This window comes from Trichosurus vulpecula, chromosome 2 (assembly GCF_011100635.1).
Source record: "Trichosurus vulpecula isolate mTriVul1 chromosome 2, mTriVul1.pri, whole genome shotgun sequence".
NCBI lineage: Eukaryota > Metazoa > Chordata > Mammalia > Diprotodontia > Phalangeridae > Trichosurus > Trichosurus vulpecula.
In genome coordinates this window covers 111114649-111132446 of record NC_050574.1, presented here as the reverse complement: position 1 = coordinate 111132446, position 17798 = coordinate 111114649, and the positions used below count along the sequence as shown (strand labels likewise).

The window sequence follows — 17798 nt, the reverse complement described above, 5'->3', positions numbered from 1 at the left end:
GTCCGGGACGAGAGAGGAGCTGTCCAAGGCTGCCCCGCCACGACTGTTTGTGTGGATGAGGAGAAAGTTCTGAGGCCGAGCGAGAGGCGGCACCGTCCGGGCAAGCTCCTCCTCACTCAGCCTCGGGAAGGAAAGGCGGCTCGGCCCCCAAGAGACTAGGGTGTGGCTAGGAGGGGTGTGTGTCTATATATGGGTGTGTGTGAGGGTAGGGGTGTGGGGGTGTAGGAAGAGTTAGCTGGACTTCCCGGAAGCGGAAGTGACGCAACCGCCCCGCACGTTTACCCGTTCCCGAGGTAACCCGTACCCTCTAGATTGCTGGCTGTGGGAGTTGGTGGCTGAAAGCTGGAAACCTGTAGAGAAGAGAGAGACGACAGTGTCGCCGAGGGCGGCTGGGGGTCGTCTCAGTGGTCTCGGGATTACCCCTTCCCTGCGTCCTCCGCCTCCTTTCACGCTCCCATGACCGTCTCGAGTGAGTCCGCCCAGCTGGCCGCTCTCCTGGGCCGGGCTCCTGCTGCCTCCCGGGAGGCAAAGGCTTCACCGTTCCTCCCCCCCTCGATGGGCCCCAGGTGCGGCCGGGGCTGAGTGGGCTCCCCCTCCTCAGCTCCAGGCGCGTTAAGGGGCTGGGGAGCGAACTCGTAGCGCCCCCCTCCCCAATGGAACGACCCTCTTCCCCTGTCCCCAGTCTAGGTGCTCGCCAGCCTCTCCCTCCCAACCTCCGAGCTTCGCTTCTGTGCTTCTCCTTTCCGGGTGGCTCCTTCCCCACTTCTCTTTTTCTCTGCTAGGTGGGCTTATGTGCCCTCCTCCTGGGAACCCCTCCCCCTCATCCTTTTTTCTAAATCTTTCAACGTCCCCCTCTTCTGTCCCCCAACCCTTTTATTCCTGGTCGTCCTTTCTCTTCCAGTTTTTTGCTTCTGGTCTCTGTACAGTCCCACGTACATACCTCTAATTCTTTTTTTTTTTTCCTACCATATTAGTCCTCTTGGGAAAGAAGACAGAGACACAAAGGCACAGCTCTGATTCTTGAAAGTCAGTAAGCATTTATTGAGCTCTTCCTGTGTGCCAGGCACTTTGCTAAACACTTTCTTAGTATAAAAAAAAAAAAGCAGAACACAGCCCCCATTCCAAAGAAACTCACAATTTAATGGGGGAGACAACATACAAAAAACTATGCACAAAGGAGATGTGTACAGAATTATTTGCAAATAATCAACAGAAGGATAAAGAAAAGCTTCTTGTAGAAGGTGGGATTCCTGTTGGGACTTGAAGGAAACCAGGGACCCAGTAGGTAGACATGTAGAGAGAGAACATTCCAAACCTGAGAGACAGTAGTGGAAATGTGAGGCAGGTGTCAGAAGATGGTGAGTCTAGGAACAACAACGAGGCTAGTGTACTATCTAATTAGCCAAATAAGAATTTTCTTTGGTATGAAAATGATAAAATCAGAGTTTGTGGGCTGTGTGTGTGTATATGATAGAGCATCAGCCTTGGATGGAGTCCGGAAGACCTGGCTTTAAACGCTGACTAGCTGTGTGACTGTGGGCAAGTTACTTAATGTCTCATTGCTCCAGATAACTGTAAGACTATAAATTATAGATGAGTTACCTATCTATTTGCATTGATAAAGGGAATTTAAATACTACAGTTTCCCTACATTGATAAAATCACTTGGCTTAATCCAAAAAGACAGTGTGCATGTGTGTGTCCTCTTTCCACCTAAGTCCTTCTCTTATGCCTTTATTTGCTCTTGTTTCTCTGTCTTGGTGTGCAAGTAGCCCTGGGTTCTCAAAGGCTTGGCTAGTGGAACACAAAACCTTTTGTACCTTTCACCAAGCTAGAAAAGCTTCACATACGGCTCCTTGGACTTATGTATCTGCCATCCTAGGGACAAACTAGCAAAGTTTAGAAAAGTTCATTATGAACTTTGTCACCAGGTGATACATTTTTCCCCCCACAGTAACTCCTGATGATAGAGGAATGATAGGATTAAGATCTGCATTGATGAATGTAACATCCACACCAGTGAAATTTCAGATAATAGTTTTAGTCTAAAGGCCAGTGAAGAACATGGCTTACATAACTAGGGGAATATCATAGTTTAATAATAATATATATTTTTAAACTTTAGCCTAGAAATCATGAAAATTAGATTCTTGATTTGGCTGGGCTACTGATTAGCTTGGGCAAACCACATCACCTCTCTAGGCTTCATTTTTTCTTGTGTACATTGCACAGGTCTGACCTGATGATCTTGTAAGATTCTTCCTGGCTCTGAAAATTCTATAATTATGATTTTACGAACCTTCTTCCTTCTGTTAGAATTTAACAACATTCATTCAGTCAACCAACAAGCAATTAATAAGTACTTTCTATGTGCCAGGTACTGTGTTAAGCCCTGGAGATAGAAAGGCAAAAGATAGTTTCTGTTCTCAAGGAGTTTATGATCTAAGGGGGAGACAACATGAGAACCACGATGTATAGATGAGCTATGTACAGGATGAGTTGGAGATAATTTCCAATGGGAAGGCACTAGTTAGGGAAGATTTCTTGTAGATTGTGGGATTTTAGGTAGGGTTTAAAGGAAGCCAGGGAGGTCAGGAGATAGAGATGAGGAGGGAGGGAATTCCAGATATGGGGATCACAGCCAGTACAAATTCCCAGAGTCAGGACATGGAGTGTCTTATGTGAGGAATAGCAAGGAGGTCATCATCACTGGATCACAGAGTGCGTGGAGGTGGATGAAGTGTAAGGATACTGCAAAGGTAAGCGGGGGCCAGGTTACAAAAAGCTGTGAATGCCCAACAGAGGTTTTTGTATTTGATCCTCAAGGTGATAGAGAATCAACGGCATTAATGGAAGAGGGGAGTGGCATGGTTGGATTTGTGCTTCGGGAGGATCAAAAGATAGCCAGAAGTGCGCAAAGACTTGTGTCAGGGAGACCAACCACCAGGGTACCGTAATAATCTAGGTATGAGGTGATAAGATCTTGAACCAGTATGGTAACAGTGTGTAAAGGCAATCAGAATGTGAGAAGATCTCCCTACCCTTCCCCCAATGAAGGGAGGTCATGATTAGATCTTTGCTCATAAGTAGGTGCCAAATCCCTAATTACTAGATGGTAAGCCAGTGTGAGTGTGAAGCCCCCAGGGCCCTAAGGGGAGTTGCTAAGACCAGAGCCAATGGTATGTGCCTAAGTTCTGGTCGATCAGATGATATTCTAGTTGATCCGATGATGGCTAAGGACTGTATAAAAGAGAGAACAGAGCTTGGTGAAGCAGACATGGCAGAAGCAGGAGAAGGAGGAGCAGCAGAAACAGAACCAGCAGAAGGCAGAGCCATAGAAGCTGGAGGAGTGGAAGCTGAGGAGCAGAAGAAGCTGAAGAAGCCAAGAAGCTGAAGGAGCAGCGGAGGCTGGAGAAACTGAGGACTTAGGACCCATGAGTGATCTTCTTACAGGAGGGCCCTAGCATTGGGGGGAAACACAGGTATAGTTTGGCTTGCTGCCATAATATTTTTCTGTAACCCCTTGGTTATTATTGTGAGGTGGGCTTATTGGTCCTGGAAGATTTTTGCCACAACATAAAATTGGGGCATTGGTCCTTGGGTCTGGTACTTTGGAGCTTGAATTCCTCTGCCTTCTATTTAGAGAATTCCTTATATCCTGTGATTCTGAACCATTCAGGCATGCTCATGGTCTTCTTCGAAGTCATGAATTTTGCTTTAATGTTATATACAGTGTCAGCAGAAAGAATGGGGCATATTATATGAGTGAACAATGTTATATAAGTAAAATTGATAAGACTTGGCAACACATTTGATATGAGGAGTGAGAGTAAGGATTTGGAGTTTCAAGCCTGGGTGACTGGGAGGATGGTCCTACCTTGGCATGATGTAGGAATGTGTAGGGGGGTTTGGAGAAGGGGTGAAAGGTTTGGAGGGAAAGATAATGAATTTAGATCTAGACATGTTGAATTGGATGTCTGTAAGACATCCAGTTCAAGATGTCTAATGGGCAATTGGAGATGAGAGTTGAGAGATTAGTACTGAATATGTAGATCTGAAAATCATCAGCAGGGGTGGATAATAATTGACTCCATGGAAGCTGATGAGATCACCAAGTGAAACGGTATAGCAGGATATGAGAAGAGGGCCCAGGAAAGAGCTCCATGGGACACACATTTAGTGAGCATGACCTGGATGAAAATCCAGGAAAGGAGACTGAGAAGGAGCAGTCAGATAGGAAGAAAACCAGCCAAGAGTAGTATGAGAGAAACCTAGAGAAGAGTGAGTATAAAGGAAACAAAGGTGATCAACTGTTAAAGGCTACAGAGAGAATAAAAAAGATGAAGATTAAGAAGAGGGTATTCGATTTGGCAGTTAAGAGATCATTAGTAACTCTAGGGAGAGCTATAGAGTTGGAAGACAGACTGTAGAGAAGTAAGAAGAAAGGAAGAGGAAAGGAAGCGAAGGTGTCATTCAGCCTTTTCAAGAAATTTATGTAAGATAAGAGAGATACAGTATGCTATCAGGGATTGATGGATCGAGGGAGGGTTTTTGAGGATGGAGGTGATATGGACATGTTTGTAGGCAGTAGGGAAGCAGCCAATAGATAGGGAGAGATTGAAGGTAGATGAGAGAGTGAGGATGATAAAGGGGCCAGTCTGGTGGAGGAGACTGGATGGAATGAGATCTGTGATGAGATTTGTGCATGTAAAGGGTTTGCCTTGGCAAGGAAAAGGCGTTCTCATGTGAGATAGGAGTGAAAGAGGAGATAGTGGCAAAAGGCATCCAGATGATGTGAGAAAAGGTGAAAGGAGGGAGCTCTTGGCAAATAGCCTTAATTTTTTTCAATGAAATATGAAGCAAGACTCTCAGCTGAGAGAATGGGGAAGGGGGATCCATAAGAGGTTTGAGGAGGTCTGAAAAAGTTTGGAGAAGTTGCTATGGTCAGCGGGATAGTAAATTAGGTATAAAAGGATTGCTTTGCTACAGGAAGGGCCCAGTTGAGATTATATAAACTAAATTTGTAGTGGACCCAGTCAACAAGGTTTTGTAGATATTTCTCCAGCTTCACTCAGCTTTAAGTGAGTAGGAGTCAAGGTTGTGAATAGTGGGAGTAATCCAAGGTTTATGATTGGGCAAGATTGGTGATAGGATAAGGGGTCCAGGGACTTGAGAGATGAGGATAATATAGAGCTGAATGGATTCACCAAGGGATCAAGATAGAGAAGGACAAGAATATAGCCAGTTCATTAGTGTTAGCCTGGGAAAGAAGTGAGGGTCGGAGGGATTGGACATTATGGAGGTTGAAAAACAGGATTGGGATTATGAGGCAGAGTGAGAAGTGGAATGACAACAGATTGTTATAAGACAAGGACATTTCAGAGTTCATGAACATGGAAGTGGTACATTTGTAGCAAGAACAAAGTTATGAGTATCTCTGTGTGTAGATGAGGAAGGATGCAATATAAGATCATATGACATGAGCAGGAGGACAGGGTATGGGTATTTGAGGGAGTATCAGTATGTGTGTTGAAGTTTCCTACTATTAGGACAAGAGTTGTTGGGAAGAGAAGATAATATCCCAAGCACAAGAAAACTAGAGGATTGTCCTGCAGCAATTTCAGTGTGGTAGTGGATATGGATTGAGTGAACCTCAGAGGAAGAGAGGTTCCTGAATGATGACAGAGGAAGAAACTGGAAAAAGGAATAGGAAACAAGGAACATTTCACCAGTGATTGGAGGGAGTGCAATAATGCTGAAGAGGGTAGCCATTGAGGCTGTTTTCAGGATGGAGCCTGGTCTCATTGAGAGCCAGAAGATGAAAAGAGTGGGAAAGGAAAAGATTGAAGATGAAGCATGTTTGTTACCCATGGAGTAGGCACATTTATTTAACAAACTCCTGAAATCCAAGAATGTGTGAAATACTTTGCTGTGAAACAAAGCAAAGGCCAGATAAGATATGTTCCTTGCCTTCAAGGAGCTTATCCTATGTAGTATGACCTCTCATTACTTGTTTAAATTATGTCTGTCCTTTAAAGTCTCTAGTTCCACCTTTTCCATGAAGACTCATAGACCTAAAAAACCGAGACTTATAGAGGCCAACTAAGTAAGTGCTTTTGTCAAGTTAGTAGTGGAGCCTGATCTAGAGCTCTCATTTCCATGCTCCCTGGTTGAATGCTCTTTCCATCATAGTAGTTATAAGATAAGAGAATTAGTTGAGCCACTGAATCTGGGATGTGTGGTTACCACTTTGCTTCCCCATTGCAATCTGTCCAGACGCTGGAGCAACGCAACAGCAAAATCATAGGTTCATGTAACTATACCCCTTGTACTTCTGGTCATTTCTCCCAGGGGACTGATGACAAACCTTGCACATGTGTGTAGAGGCTGAAGGGTTGGCTACCTTGGAGTCTTAGACTCCTGCAACTGTAAGGCTTCCATGAGTTCTACCTAATCCCTGCTCCTTGCCTTTCCCCACTAGGTCTCTGCACTCTTCTGGATCAGTGCATTAAATAAGCATTTCCTTCATTACCTCAGAAATACAGAATTTTCAAGAAACATAGAATGAAGTTTGGTGGGCAAGTTGTTCAGTCGTGCCCAACTCTTCATGACCCCATTTGGGGTTTTCTTGGCAAAGATACCAGAATAGTTTGCCATTTCTGTCTCCAGCTCATTTTACAGATGAGGAGCTGAGGCAAACGGGGATAAAGTGATTTGCCCAGGGTCACACAGCTAGTAAATGTCTGAGGCCATATTTGAACTCAGATTAGTCTTCCTGACTCCAGGTCCAGCGCTCTATCCATTGAGTCACCCACCTGCCCCATAGGAAAGATATGGGCATAAATAAACTAAATTACAAAGTTGACTCTGCCAAGTAACAAATTAATGGTATAGCTTTTTTCTTCCCCAAAAGATTTTAAGCTCCTTGAGGACAGTGACTATATTACATATTTTTCTTGTAACCTGACATTTAGTATAATGAAAGGTCACTTAGGAGATACTTCATAAATGTGTGTTGTCTTCTCCTTTGCCAAGCTTGATATCCTTAACCAATATTTTCTATTCAGTGACTTCTCATCTTTCTGTTGCTATTTAGATACCCTTACATTCAGTTTGTCTAGTGCACAAAGCAGCTTGAAATGATTTGCAATATGATAGACTACACAGCTGGTGTATAGTATGTTGGATGACAAAATATGAAAGTATGAATGGCTAATTCATGGGTGTGTTACTGTAATTTGATATTATACTCATATTCCCATACTCTCAGAGAGAGTAACTTGGGAGCACTGACGGATTAAAAAGCACTGTAATTGTAGTTAGGAATGATTCATTCATTCATTCAGTAAACTTTTACTAAGTACCTACTGTGTGCCATGCAGTGTGCTAAATGCTAGGGATACAAAAGGATGCAAAAGATGGTCTCTGCCCTCAAGGAACTTATGATCTAATAGGGAAGACAATATACAAACAGAAATATACAAAGTAAGCTATATATAGGATAGGTAGGAGATAATTAAGAGAGGGAAGGCACTGGAATTAAAGGGGTTGGGGAAGGCTTCCTGTAGAAGGTGTCATTTTAGTTGGGACCTAGAGTGGTTGGAGTGGAGGAGGGAGAGCATTGCAGGCATGGGGAACAACCAGAGAAAATACCCAGAGCCAAGAGATGGAGTGTCTTGTTCATAGGATGGCCAGGAAGTGTCACTAGATCAAAGAGTACATGTCAGGGAGTTGGGTTCAAATCCTTCCTCTGATACATAGAAGCTCTGGGAGCCTGGGCAAGTCTTTTTACCTCTCTGAGTGTTAGTTTACTTATTGGTAAAGTAAGGTCAAATAATTCCTGTAGTACCTACTTCCTCATAGGGTATTTATGGGGATCAAATGGGGTCAGCTATATAAAGCCTGTAAACCTTACAGAATCACGTAAGTCCAGAGCTTAGGGCATCTAATCTAACTGTTACCCAAAACATGAATCCTATGTACAACATTCCTGACTTTTAAGTAGTTATCCTGCCTCCTTATGACAGTTATATCAGCCTCCCCTTGATGTAGCAGTAGTTTTTGAAAGAGAAAACTTAAATAAAATTCAACGTAAGTGCTTGCATCAGATTCTAGCTACTTGCAATTTTGGTATCACTAATGAAATAGGAGGAGACAACATAGCATAGTAGATACAGAGCCAGCCTTGGAGTTAGGAAAACCTGGGATCAAATCCTGCCAGCTGTGTGACCCCTAGCTGCTTTCTGTACTCTGTGCAATTCTCTAAGACAGAATAGTTGCCAATTTTCATTAGTTGAGGAATTTCCACACCACAGAGTTTCCTACACTGATGAAATCACACATGCAGACCAAAAAATGACATGTGTTTCAATAATTTTCATCCTATTATAGATTAATTTTGTGTAGACTGTGATTTAAAAAACAAGTAATTTTGCATATTTTTCTTCTATACAAATCATTGATGCATTCTTCTCCAATTTTAATTGCAATAATGTAGATGAAAGGACTCTATGTAAACTGTAATATTCTATAATCTTTTAAACTTCATGATATTTCAGATGTCAGGAAGAAGGTGCACTTTGTTAGTATACATGATGCAGTGAAAGCTGGTGATGTGAAACAGCTAGCAGAAATTGTAGAGAGTGGAGTCAACATTAATGAGGTTGATGTCCTCCATAAATTTACCCCTTTACATTGGGCAGCACATTCTGGAAGTTTGGAGGTAAGGAGCTTTAAAAATTCTTAAACTTATTAAAAGCGAATGATCTAATTATGGAATTTTAGTAACATCATGCATTCAGTTGAAATAATTTTTTTGTACTGGACCTGTGATTTCATTGGTATAGGAAACTTCTTTTTAAGTCATGATGGAAAATGCTATCCACGTGCAGAGAAAGAACTGTTGAGTCAATGCAGAGTGAAGCAAATGGTTTTATCTTTTTTCATTTCTTTCTTGTGGTTTTCCCCTTTTGTTTATGATTCTTCTTTCATAACATGACTAATGTAGAAATATGTTTAATATGATTGTGCATGTATAGCCTATATCAGATTGCACACTGTCTTGGGTGGGAGGGAGAAAAAAATTTGAAACTCAAAATCTTATAAAAGCGAATGTTGAAAACTAAAAATAAATAAAAACTCTTCTTTTCACTGGCAGATCTGTATCCTGTTTACAGTTTATAGTCTGAGATAGTTGCTTGGAGTATTGAAATGTCAAATAAATGACCTAAATATTCACCATTTACAAAGTTCAAAATAAGTGTTTGCATCTGAATTGGATAAAAATAGGATAATTTATCACGTCTTTGAATTTGATCCCTTTGGCCTTCTACTTATGTTTTCCCTTGTTACCCATTAAATTCTTCATTTTTCATATTTAACATTATTTAATATTAATGTTTCTCCTTTGGCTCTTCTGAGCTAGCATATGTTCTAAAAGAAAAGACAGTTAAAAGTACTTTAAGATTTTTTTTTTGGTCTAGTCGTGTAATCTTACTGCTTTAAAGGAATTCATGGTAAGGGAACTCCTTCTACTAGTTCAGGTTAGCAACTACTTGGAAGCTTAGCCTCAGAAAGAGTAGTTTGGGGGCTCTAAAAGCTTAAGTAATTTACTCAAAGTCATACAGCTAGTGAGTATCAGAAACATGAAGACCTTGAACCCAGGTCTTCTGACCCCAAGGTCAGCTCTCTGTCCATTTTGTCATTCCACTTCTTGCCTAAGGTTTATAAACTAACTCACATAAAATTACACTTTTTAATAAGACAGAAAAATGGTTGACTGACAGTTTTGGATATATTTCGGCAATTAAGTAGTACTCTGACAGTCTTTTACACCTTATACCCCACCACTTATTTACTCTTGGATCCAGTGACACTAGGCTCCAGGCTGTTTCTTGAACAAGACACTCTGGGCATTTTCACTGGCAGTCCTCCATTCAGGGAATATTCTCCCTCCTCATCTCCACTTCTTGGCTACCAAAAAGCTTCTGTAAAGGCTAGTTCAATCCTGGACTAATCAAGCCTGGACTATTCAGTTCATCTTTGTTGTCTTTTAGGAAAAAAAGCTTATGCTGGGGATGGGGGGAGGTGAGAATCCTAGTATGTCTAAGAATCAATTATATCCCATCCCATCATGGAAAGATCCTCAGGATTCCACCATTTCAATTTAACTTTCGTTGGATAATCCTGGCATAGGCAGTGCTAAGAGAAAAGGAAAAAGAAAAAATAGCCCCTGTCCTTGAGGAAATCACCATAAGGCAAAAGAAGAAAGAAGAAAAAGAAAAGTATAGTGGAAAACAAAAGCCAGAAATCCTAGGCTTTCCTTCTCTTGCTTTGGAAGGACCAAATATCAGATCTCCATAATCTTGCCCATGTGATGGGTAATGCCAAAACTTTTGAATTCACAGTTGGTCTCCCACTTAAGATGGTGATGATAAGCCAGAGGAGCACCAGGGACATCAGGGCCACTGTACAAATGATGGCACCTTGGGCACAGTCATAGATTCTTCATCATGAATCAGGCTGATCTGTAGTAAAGTGGATAAGGCATCATAAGCTTCAGTGTCCCAGGATCTAAGTTCATACCAACACTTTTCCTGTACAATCACCCACTCAGTATTCCTTGGCCACAGGAATTCCATCAGGGGAATGATAGCAAACCCTTTCCCCTTTAGATGCTTCTACTAAAGTGATTCCCTTTTTTTTTTGCAGGACCTGGGTAAAGACTGTCTCTTATCTTCTTCCAGGATTACCTTCAAGTTGTCTTAGGGGTAGTCTTTCTTCTGTATAAATTCACAGTCATCATTGGTAGGCAGAGGGTTTCACCTCCTTCATGTCGTTAGAAAGTAGGGTACCTCCCTAAAATTCCATCCTATGATGTACCAAAGCCTCTGTGGGAAGGAGCTGTCCAAACCATCTCTGGAAAAAGACATGTCAATTGGGGGGAACTGAGCTGTTTTCCCAGGGTGTATGGACCCTCTGAGGCAGCAGAGTCATTGAGGTCCAGGTGACTCCATGCAGGGAATGAAACAAGGAAGGACTTGACAAGGTCAGGTGGAACTATGTTCTTATCAAATAAGTCATCCTGGAAGCTATAACAAGAAGTCACTGAACTGGAGAACCCTCTGCCTTTCTGAGGTAATGTTGATTTGTTGAGGACATGGCTTCTGGGAGGTGGGACAACTAACTGATAGGGGCTGAGCAATGAAGCTGTTGTTTCAGAAGGCCATTCCAACATCTAACAGTGTCAGCTGTCTGAAGTAAAAGAGGTGGAAAACACAAGAGATAGGATGTTGGTAAGTGGGCCTAGTTGTGACTTTTCTTGAGGCGTTTGGGACAGGAGGCCCATTAGGAAGAAGGATCTATCCTGCGAGAGCTTGTTGCCTCAAGGGCAGATTTAACCAGTACCAAAATGCCATAGCTTGAATAGGTGTCATCTGCAGTAAGGGCATTGTGGAGGGGATTGATATAATACATTGATTAATTGGAAGCAGGTTGGGGACCACATGTGATAAGGCTGCACTGTTCTTTTTAGAAGTGGGTGCTCTAGACCGACTTCATTATATAACCTGGAAAGGTTATATGAACTGATGCAGAGTGAGGGGAGCAGAACCAGGAGATCATTATACACGATTACAGACACACAGTATCTGTAAGGACTAACTTGGATAGACTTGGCTCCTCTCATCAATACGAGGTTCAAAGACAGCTCCAAAAGACTCATGATGGAAAAAGCTGTGCACATCCAGAGAAGGAATTATGGAGTCTGAGTGCAGATGGAGGCAAACTACTTGCTCTCTTTTTTTTTTCCCTTCTTTGTTGGTTTCATTTCTCCTTTCTCATGATTCATTCCATTGCTTATAATTCTTCTTTATAACTGGACTATTATGTAAATAAGTTCAATGTGAAGGTATATGTGGAACCTACATTGGATTACATGCCTTCTTGGGGGGGAGGGGAGAGGAGAGGGAAGGAGAGAAAATTTGGGACCTAAAAACTTGTGGAACTGAGTGTTGTAAACTAAAAATAAAAAATAAATTTGTAATTTAAAAAAAAAGAAGTGAGTCTTCTAATTGGCATGAGGAGCAGAGGTGCGCCAAAGTGGCTACCTCATCCTTTGTCAGGAGGATCATATGGTTTTGCAACTTCCATAACATGGCATCTTGATTCTTATGTCCAGATTAGGAATGGACCCATTCCTACCTTTGCTGCTCTGGTAAGAGCATCACCTTCTTTCTGCAGTTTTGCTGAGGGCATATGATGTCTCTGATGCCCCATGAACAACTGTATGTGATGGGAGGCAATTGATCCTGACCCCAAAGAGGGAAGAGCTTTTGGCTGTCCAGTCCCATTCTTTCCAGTTTCCCAACCACTTGGCCACATCCATAACTACTTCCCAGGAATCAGTATAGATATAGATTTTATCTGCACTGTCCCTCAAGGCAAGCCAGCCTGGCTGAAGTAGCAGGGCACCCTGGTGGAGAGACAGGAGGCTACATGTGCCAGGCCAGTCAAATCACCACCATCTTTCCTCAGATCCTGATGGAATCAGCTCATACTCTGAGCCCAAGAGCCTTGGGAATAACAGTTCTTCAAGCCCACTGTCTGCAGTCATTATCCTAGGTGGTGACACCTGTGGAGATGTGGCCTGGTAACTGCTCCTGGAGGTGCTACAGCCGTAGCCACTGAAGACCCAAATGAGAACATTCTTGTCACAAGTCCTTGGCACTTTTAAATGATTCAAAATCAGAAACTGATGTGATTTTGTTTGTGGAAATGACATTAAAGGAGAGGCATTACCATCTGCTTTGCTACTGCACCTTAAGGATCATGGGACTTCATCTGATTTGCTTTTGAAACCTTCCATATATGTTGTCTCCCATATTAGAATGTGAGCTCTGTGAAAGGAGGGACCATATGACTTTTCTGTTTGTATTTTTCCATATGAAAAGCACAGGGCTTTTCATGTAGTAAGTACTTAATAAATCATTAATTAGTTCAAGGCCCTCACATGCCTCACATGCAGCCTGCAGTTCAGCCTTCCAGAAGGAATTGCCAGGACCCACATCCCTCAGAGTAGTCCCTGTTACCAAATTATGGGTGCTGAAGTCCAGTTTTGTGTAACTCTCATAATGGGTAGAGCTGTCAGCCAAACAGGTAGAATGGGGAAGAGAGGGGCAGGAAGGAGCATTTAAATTAGCACCTACTATGTATTAGGCACTATGCTAAGCGCTTTATATATATCTCATTTGATCCTCATTCCAACCTGATGATGTAGGTGCTATTATTATCCTCATTTATAGTTGAGGAAACTGAGGCAAACAGAGGGTAAGTGACTTGTCCAGGATCACACAGCTAATAAGTATCAAGGCAGACATGAATTCCGGTCTTCCTGACATTTTTGTGTGAGTGCGTGTTAAGGAAAACTCAAAGCTAAAGCCTGATGCCATTCAGGTCTGGGTTCACCCAGAAGGCTGGATCTAATTGCTCCGGAATCAGGCTGATTATAGGGTGTGCAGGCCTTGTTGGTGGGGAGGTGTTGTACAGATCAAATCTATCAAACCCATTCTCTTTAGGAACTTTATTCCCTCCCTGGTAGATCCCCATGGGGATTCAGCTGCAATAGGAATTCATATTTGTGAGGCTAGTGCCAATCTCTGTGACCTGAAAAGGGACAAAGGGAAGTTCTGGCCTGGAGCCTTTAGTTGATTTAGATGCCTTTGTTATAGTAAGTCCTCAGACAGTGCCTCAAGCCCTTGGAACTCTACTGCAGAAAAAGCTTATGCATTGTCTTCGTCAGTCCACTCTCTCAGGAGCTGTTGCTCCCGTTACTCATCAGGTTTCTATTTGATCTTCTCTTGCAACCTCCTCAGTTTCAGATGGTGAAAACTGGCTCACACCCTGATCCCTCAGTGAAAGCAATTACATTCTGGGGTATATAGAGTAAGACCTGTAGCAAATATGCACAGTCTAGCCAAATTCTTACATTAGCCATGTCCAAGAAAATACATCTCAGTTTATACCGAGTCAGTCATCTCTGTCTGGAGATGGGTAGCATGCTTTGACCTGAAATCTTTATGTTGGTCGTTGTGTTGATCAGAATTCTTAAGTATTTCAAAGCTGTTATTTTGTATACATTTTTCTCCTAGTTCCAGTAATACTTTTTAAATGTACAGACTTCACGAGCAACCAGTGAGTCTAAAGATAGCAAGTGTGGTGACTAGAAATGCATAGTCTTTCATTATAAAAATAAGGGACAATTATTTAGAGCAGAGGTGTCATACAACTGTTTAGCTCACAGAACACTCTGACTGAAGGTGAACCAGATTAAAATGTAATTTGGAAATATTAAGCAAAATAAATAAAAATATAATAAAACAAATAATGTTTATCTGCGGTTTTCTAAGTCAGTATGCAGCCTGCAGGGATCCTTATGCGTAATTTAGTAGCCCTTTTCTATTTAAATTTAACACAACTGATTTAGAGCAGTAAATATCATTTTATATGAATCTAAATAAAATCTACAAGTGATATATTTTGTGTGTTTAAATAAGCTTGTGGAGTTGAAATGTGGTCTCTGTTAAACTTCATTTCCTCATTGGGTTGTGAAGGGCAACCTGAGTTCTGGAAAGTTATACCAGTGGAATGCATACTCTGGTAGGCTCTATGAGTTGAAAAGTCTTACCAGTAAGACTAAGTAAGCTAACTGTGTTTGTCATCTGCCATCTTAGCTAAAGCTCAGAAAGGTTTATCACTAGAGGGTTGGCCACAACGAGATGAGTATTTTTGGCCATGGCAGCTCTTGAAGACTGTTTGCTAAGGTGTAGAGGATTGCAGTCTCTCTTATAGAGGCGTACCCATACAGATGAAATCACATATCTTTTGAAGTTTTGAAATAACATGAAAATCAAGGGTTTGGGGGCAGCATGAAAGATTTAGTGAATCACGTAATAAGCAGTTTACATATCCATAAAACTGTACCAAGTGGTGAATCTTTGATATGTTGTTATTGAGTTCCATTAGAATAATCTGTGTAATATAATTGCATTTTAACCTTTTCCTTCTCTTTAATTTAGTGTCTTCATTGGTTGCTGTGGCATGGGGCTGACATCACCAGTGTAACCCCAGGAGGTTGGACAGCAGCTCACATTGCTGCAATCAGGGGTCAAGATGCTTGTATGCAGGTAAAGAGAAATTCTTGTTGAATGGATTTAAAAAAATATTAATGAACCTGCTCACTTGAGTGCTCCTCTGTTGTTACACTCACCAGGTGTGTGCTAGCTCCTTCTCCTGGGAGCCATAGCTGGGAAATGTCTGGTCAGCACAGCTGTGCTTGGCATCCCATGACGGTGGAGAGTTCTTCATTCTTCTCCTACTCAGCCGCCAGACCCCACTGTGAAATAAAAGTTTCTGTGTCTGTCTGTCTGTGAAATAAAGGTTTCTGAGGCTGAAGTTGCCTCTCAGCCCAGATGCCCCCAGGGCTTGTTGTTTGTTGATTCGGAAGAGGCGTTTGCACTTCACTCTGGCCTAACCTCTGCCCCGGGGTCTTCTCAATTTATGTTAGGGGACTTATTTTCTTAAACATGTAGTACAGACAAAGAAATTACCTGACTCATAAAATCACAGAATTTTAGAGCTGGAAGGGCCCTTGGAGGGCATTTATTCCAACCCATGTGAGAGGATTAATACTTTTATGTAACATTTGATAAGTGATCCTCCAACTTCTGCCTAAAGATCTCCAGTGACAGAGAACTCACTACCTTAAAAGACTCATAGTATAGAACATTTAAAAGCCAAAACAGCTTCATTAGGTGATTAAATTTTTTTGTTAGAATGCTCATAGCTGAGAGGATTCTGGGAAGATGGTGGAGTAGGTTAGAAAACTTTCTGCTCTCCTGTTATGATCTGCTGCTAGATTCCTCCCACCGTGTGAGCCGGGGACTCAGGAAGCAGCCTCAGGAGCTTCCTGCTGCTGCTACTGCTACTGCTGCCCCAATTCCTCCACCCCCAGAGCTGGTGGCTGGACCACTCTGAACGCGGTCCCACGGTTTCCCCCTAACCTGCTCTTTGGCGTTTGTGGGTTGAGAAATCTGGTAACTGCCACAGCTCACTGTTTCATGGCCCCAAGGCCTGTTCCAGCTGGCTGATTGCAGGCCTGGTCTGTCCTGGCATGGTCCACACTGGGCTGCCCTCCGCTCTCAGCACCGCTTGATAGACCCTTCCTGGGTACCATCCAGGCTCTTCTGGGCTGGAGACCTGTTTCCCTCTGCTATTTCATGGGTTCCACAGCTGTAGAATTTGTTCAGAGCCATTTTTTACAGGTGTTTGGAGGGATTTGGGGTACAGCTTAAGCAAGTCCCTGCTTTCCAGCTGCCATCTTGGCTCCACCCCCAGTTTTTCCTGATTTCGAACTGGAATTTTCTTTTCATCTTCTACCCAGTTTCCCTGTTTCTCTCCTCTGGGACCAAATGAAAACAATCTAATCCCTTCTTCACATGACAAATACTTGAACACAGCTAAGATTTCCCTCTCCATGTTATCCCCATCCCCACCCCTTTTCCCTGCCCTGAGTCTTCTTTTCTCAAGGATAATGAAATCTACTTTATTCAAGTCATCTTCATATGACATGAAATCAAGGCCCTTCACTAGCCTGCTATCTTGGTTGTCCTCCCCTGGTTACTTCAGCATATCATTCTTTTCTTTTTGGAGGGGGGAGGGCAAGGCAGTTGGGGGTAAGTGACTTGCCGAAGGTCACACAGCCAGTAAGTGTTTCAAGTGTCTGAGGCTGGAATATCATTGTTATTCTTAATGGCAGCTAGAACTGAAATGCAGTACTCCAGATAAGATCTAACAAGGACATTGTGTAGTATACAAAACCTCCCTGTTCCTGAAAGCTATGCTTTTAAAAATGCATTTCAAGATCTTACTCACTTTTTTGGCTGCCACATCGTACTGTCAGTAATAATAATAATAATTCTTATCATCATCATCATAGCTGAAAAAGGAACAGCTCTTGTTGCAAGAGAACTCAGCAGGTATTGTATCCAAGTAATATCCCTGAGTGAAACAAGGTTAGCAAATGAAGATCAACTTACCAAAGTTGGAGCTGGATACACATTTTTCTGGAGTGACCACGGTGATGGAGAGCACTGTGAAGTTGGCATAGGTTTTGCAATCAAAACTTAATCTAGTCAGCAAGCTTGAACGCCTCCCAAAAGGAGTGAATGACAGGTGGTTAACAATGAATGATGGTAAATGACAGTATAATTGCCACTTGCAGGAAAGTGCCACTCTATCATCATTAGTGCATATGCTCCCACCATGACAAATCCTGATGAGGTCAAAGAAAAATTTTATGAAGACCTGGAGACCCTCATCATCTGTGTGCCAAAAGAAGACAAGCTTGTAATTCTGGGTGACTTTAATACCAGCGTAGGCACAAACTGTCAGACATGGTATGGGAGTCCTCTGGAGGAATGGAGTTGGAAACAGCAACAGTCACTACTGAAGACTTGTGTTTCTTATAACTTCATTATCAACACTCTTTCATTTGTCTAAACACAAGAAAACTTCATGGATCCACCCTTGCAGCAAACATTCGCATTCATTTAATAACTATGTCATAAGAAGGAGAGAGATAAGATATGAGAGGGATGAAAGCAATGTGTGGGACAAAGTGCTAGACCTATGATAAACTTATTTTCTCTAAGCTAAAAATTTACATTCAGCAAAAGTGGCAGCACCAAGGCAAGATGACTACCAGAAGATTTAATGTCAAAAGATTAGAGTGCTTTTCCAAG

General features: G+C 42.3%; 1 protein-coding gene across 2 annotated transcripts in view; it reads left to right on the top strand.

The window, feature by feature from the left end:
* Positions 1-456: 456 nt before the first annotated feature.
* The window catches only part of ANKRD42 (ankyrin repeat domain 42), a 72496-nt gene continuing 55154 nt past the window's right edge, over positions 457-17798 (top strand). Inside the window, exons 1-3 of one of the 2 annotated variants that reach the window (XM_036747140.1) lie at positions 457-469; positions 8559-8722; positions 15075-15182. In XM_036747140.1, coding sequence (XP_036603035.1) covers positions 457-469; positions 8559-8722; positions 15075-15182 — 285 coding nt within the window. Of the gene's footprint in view, positions 470-653; positions 688-8558; positions 8723-15074; positions 15183-17798 lie in introns of those variants that run through there. The other variant, XM_036747139.1, reaches the window with a different exon arrangement.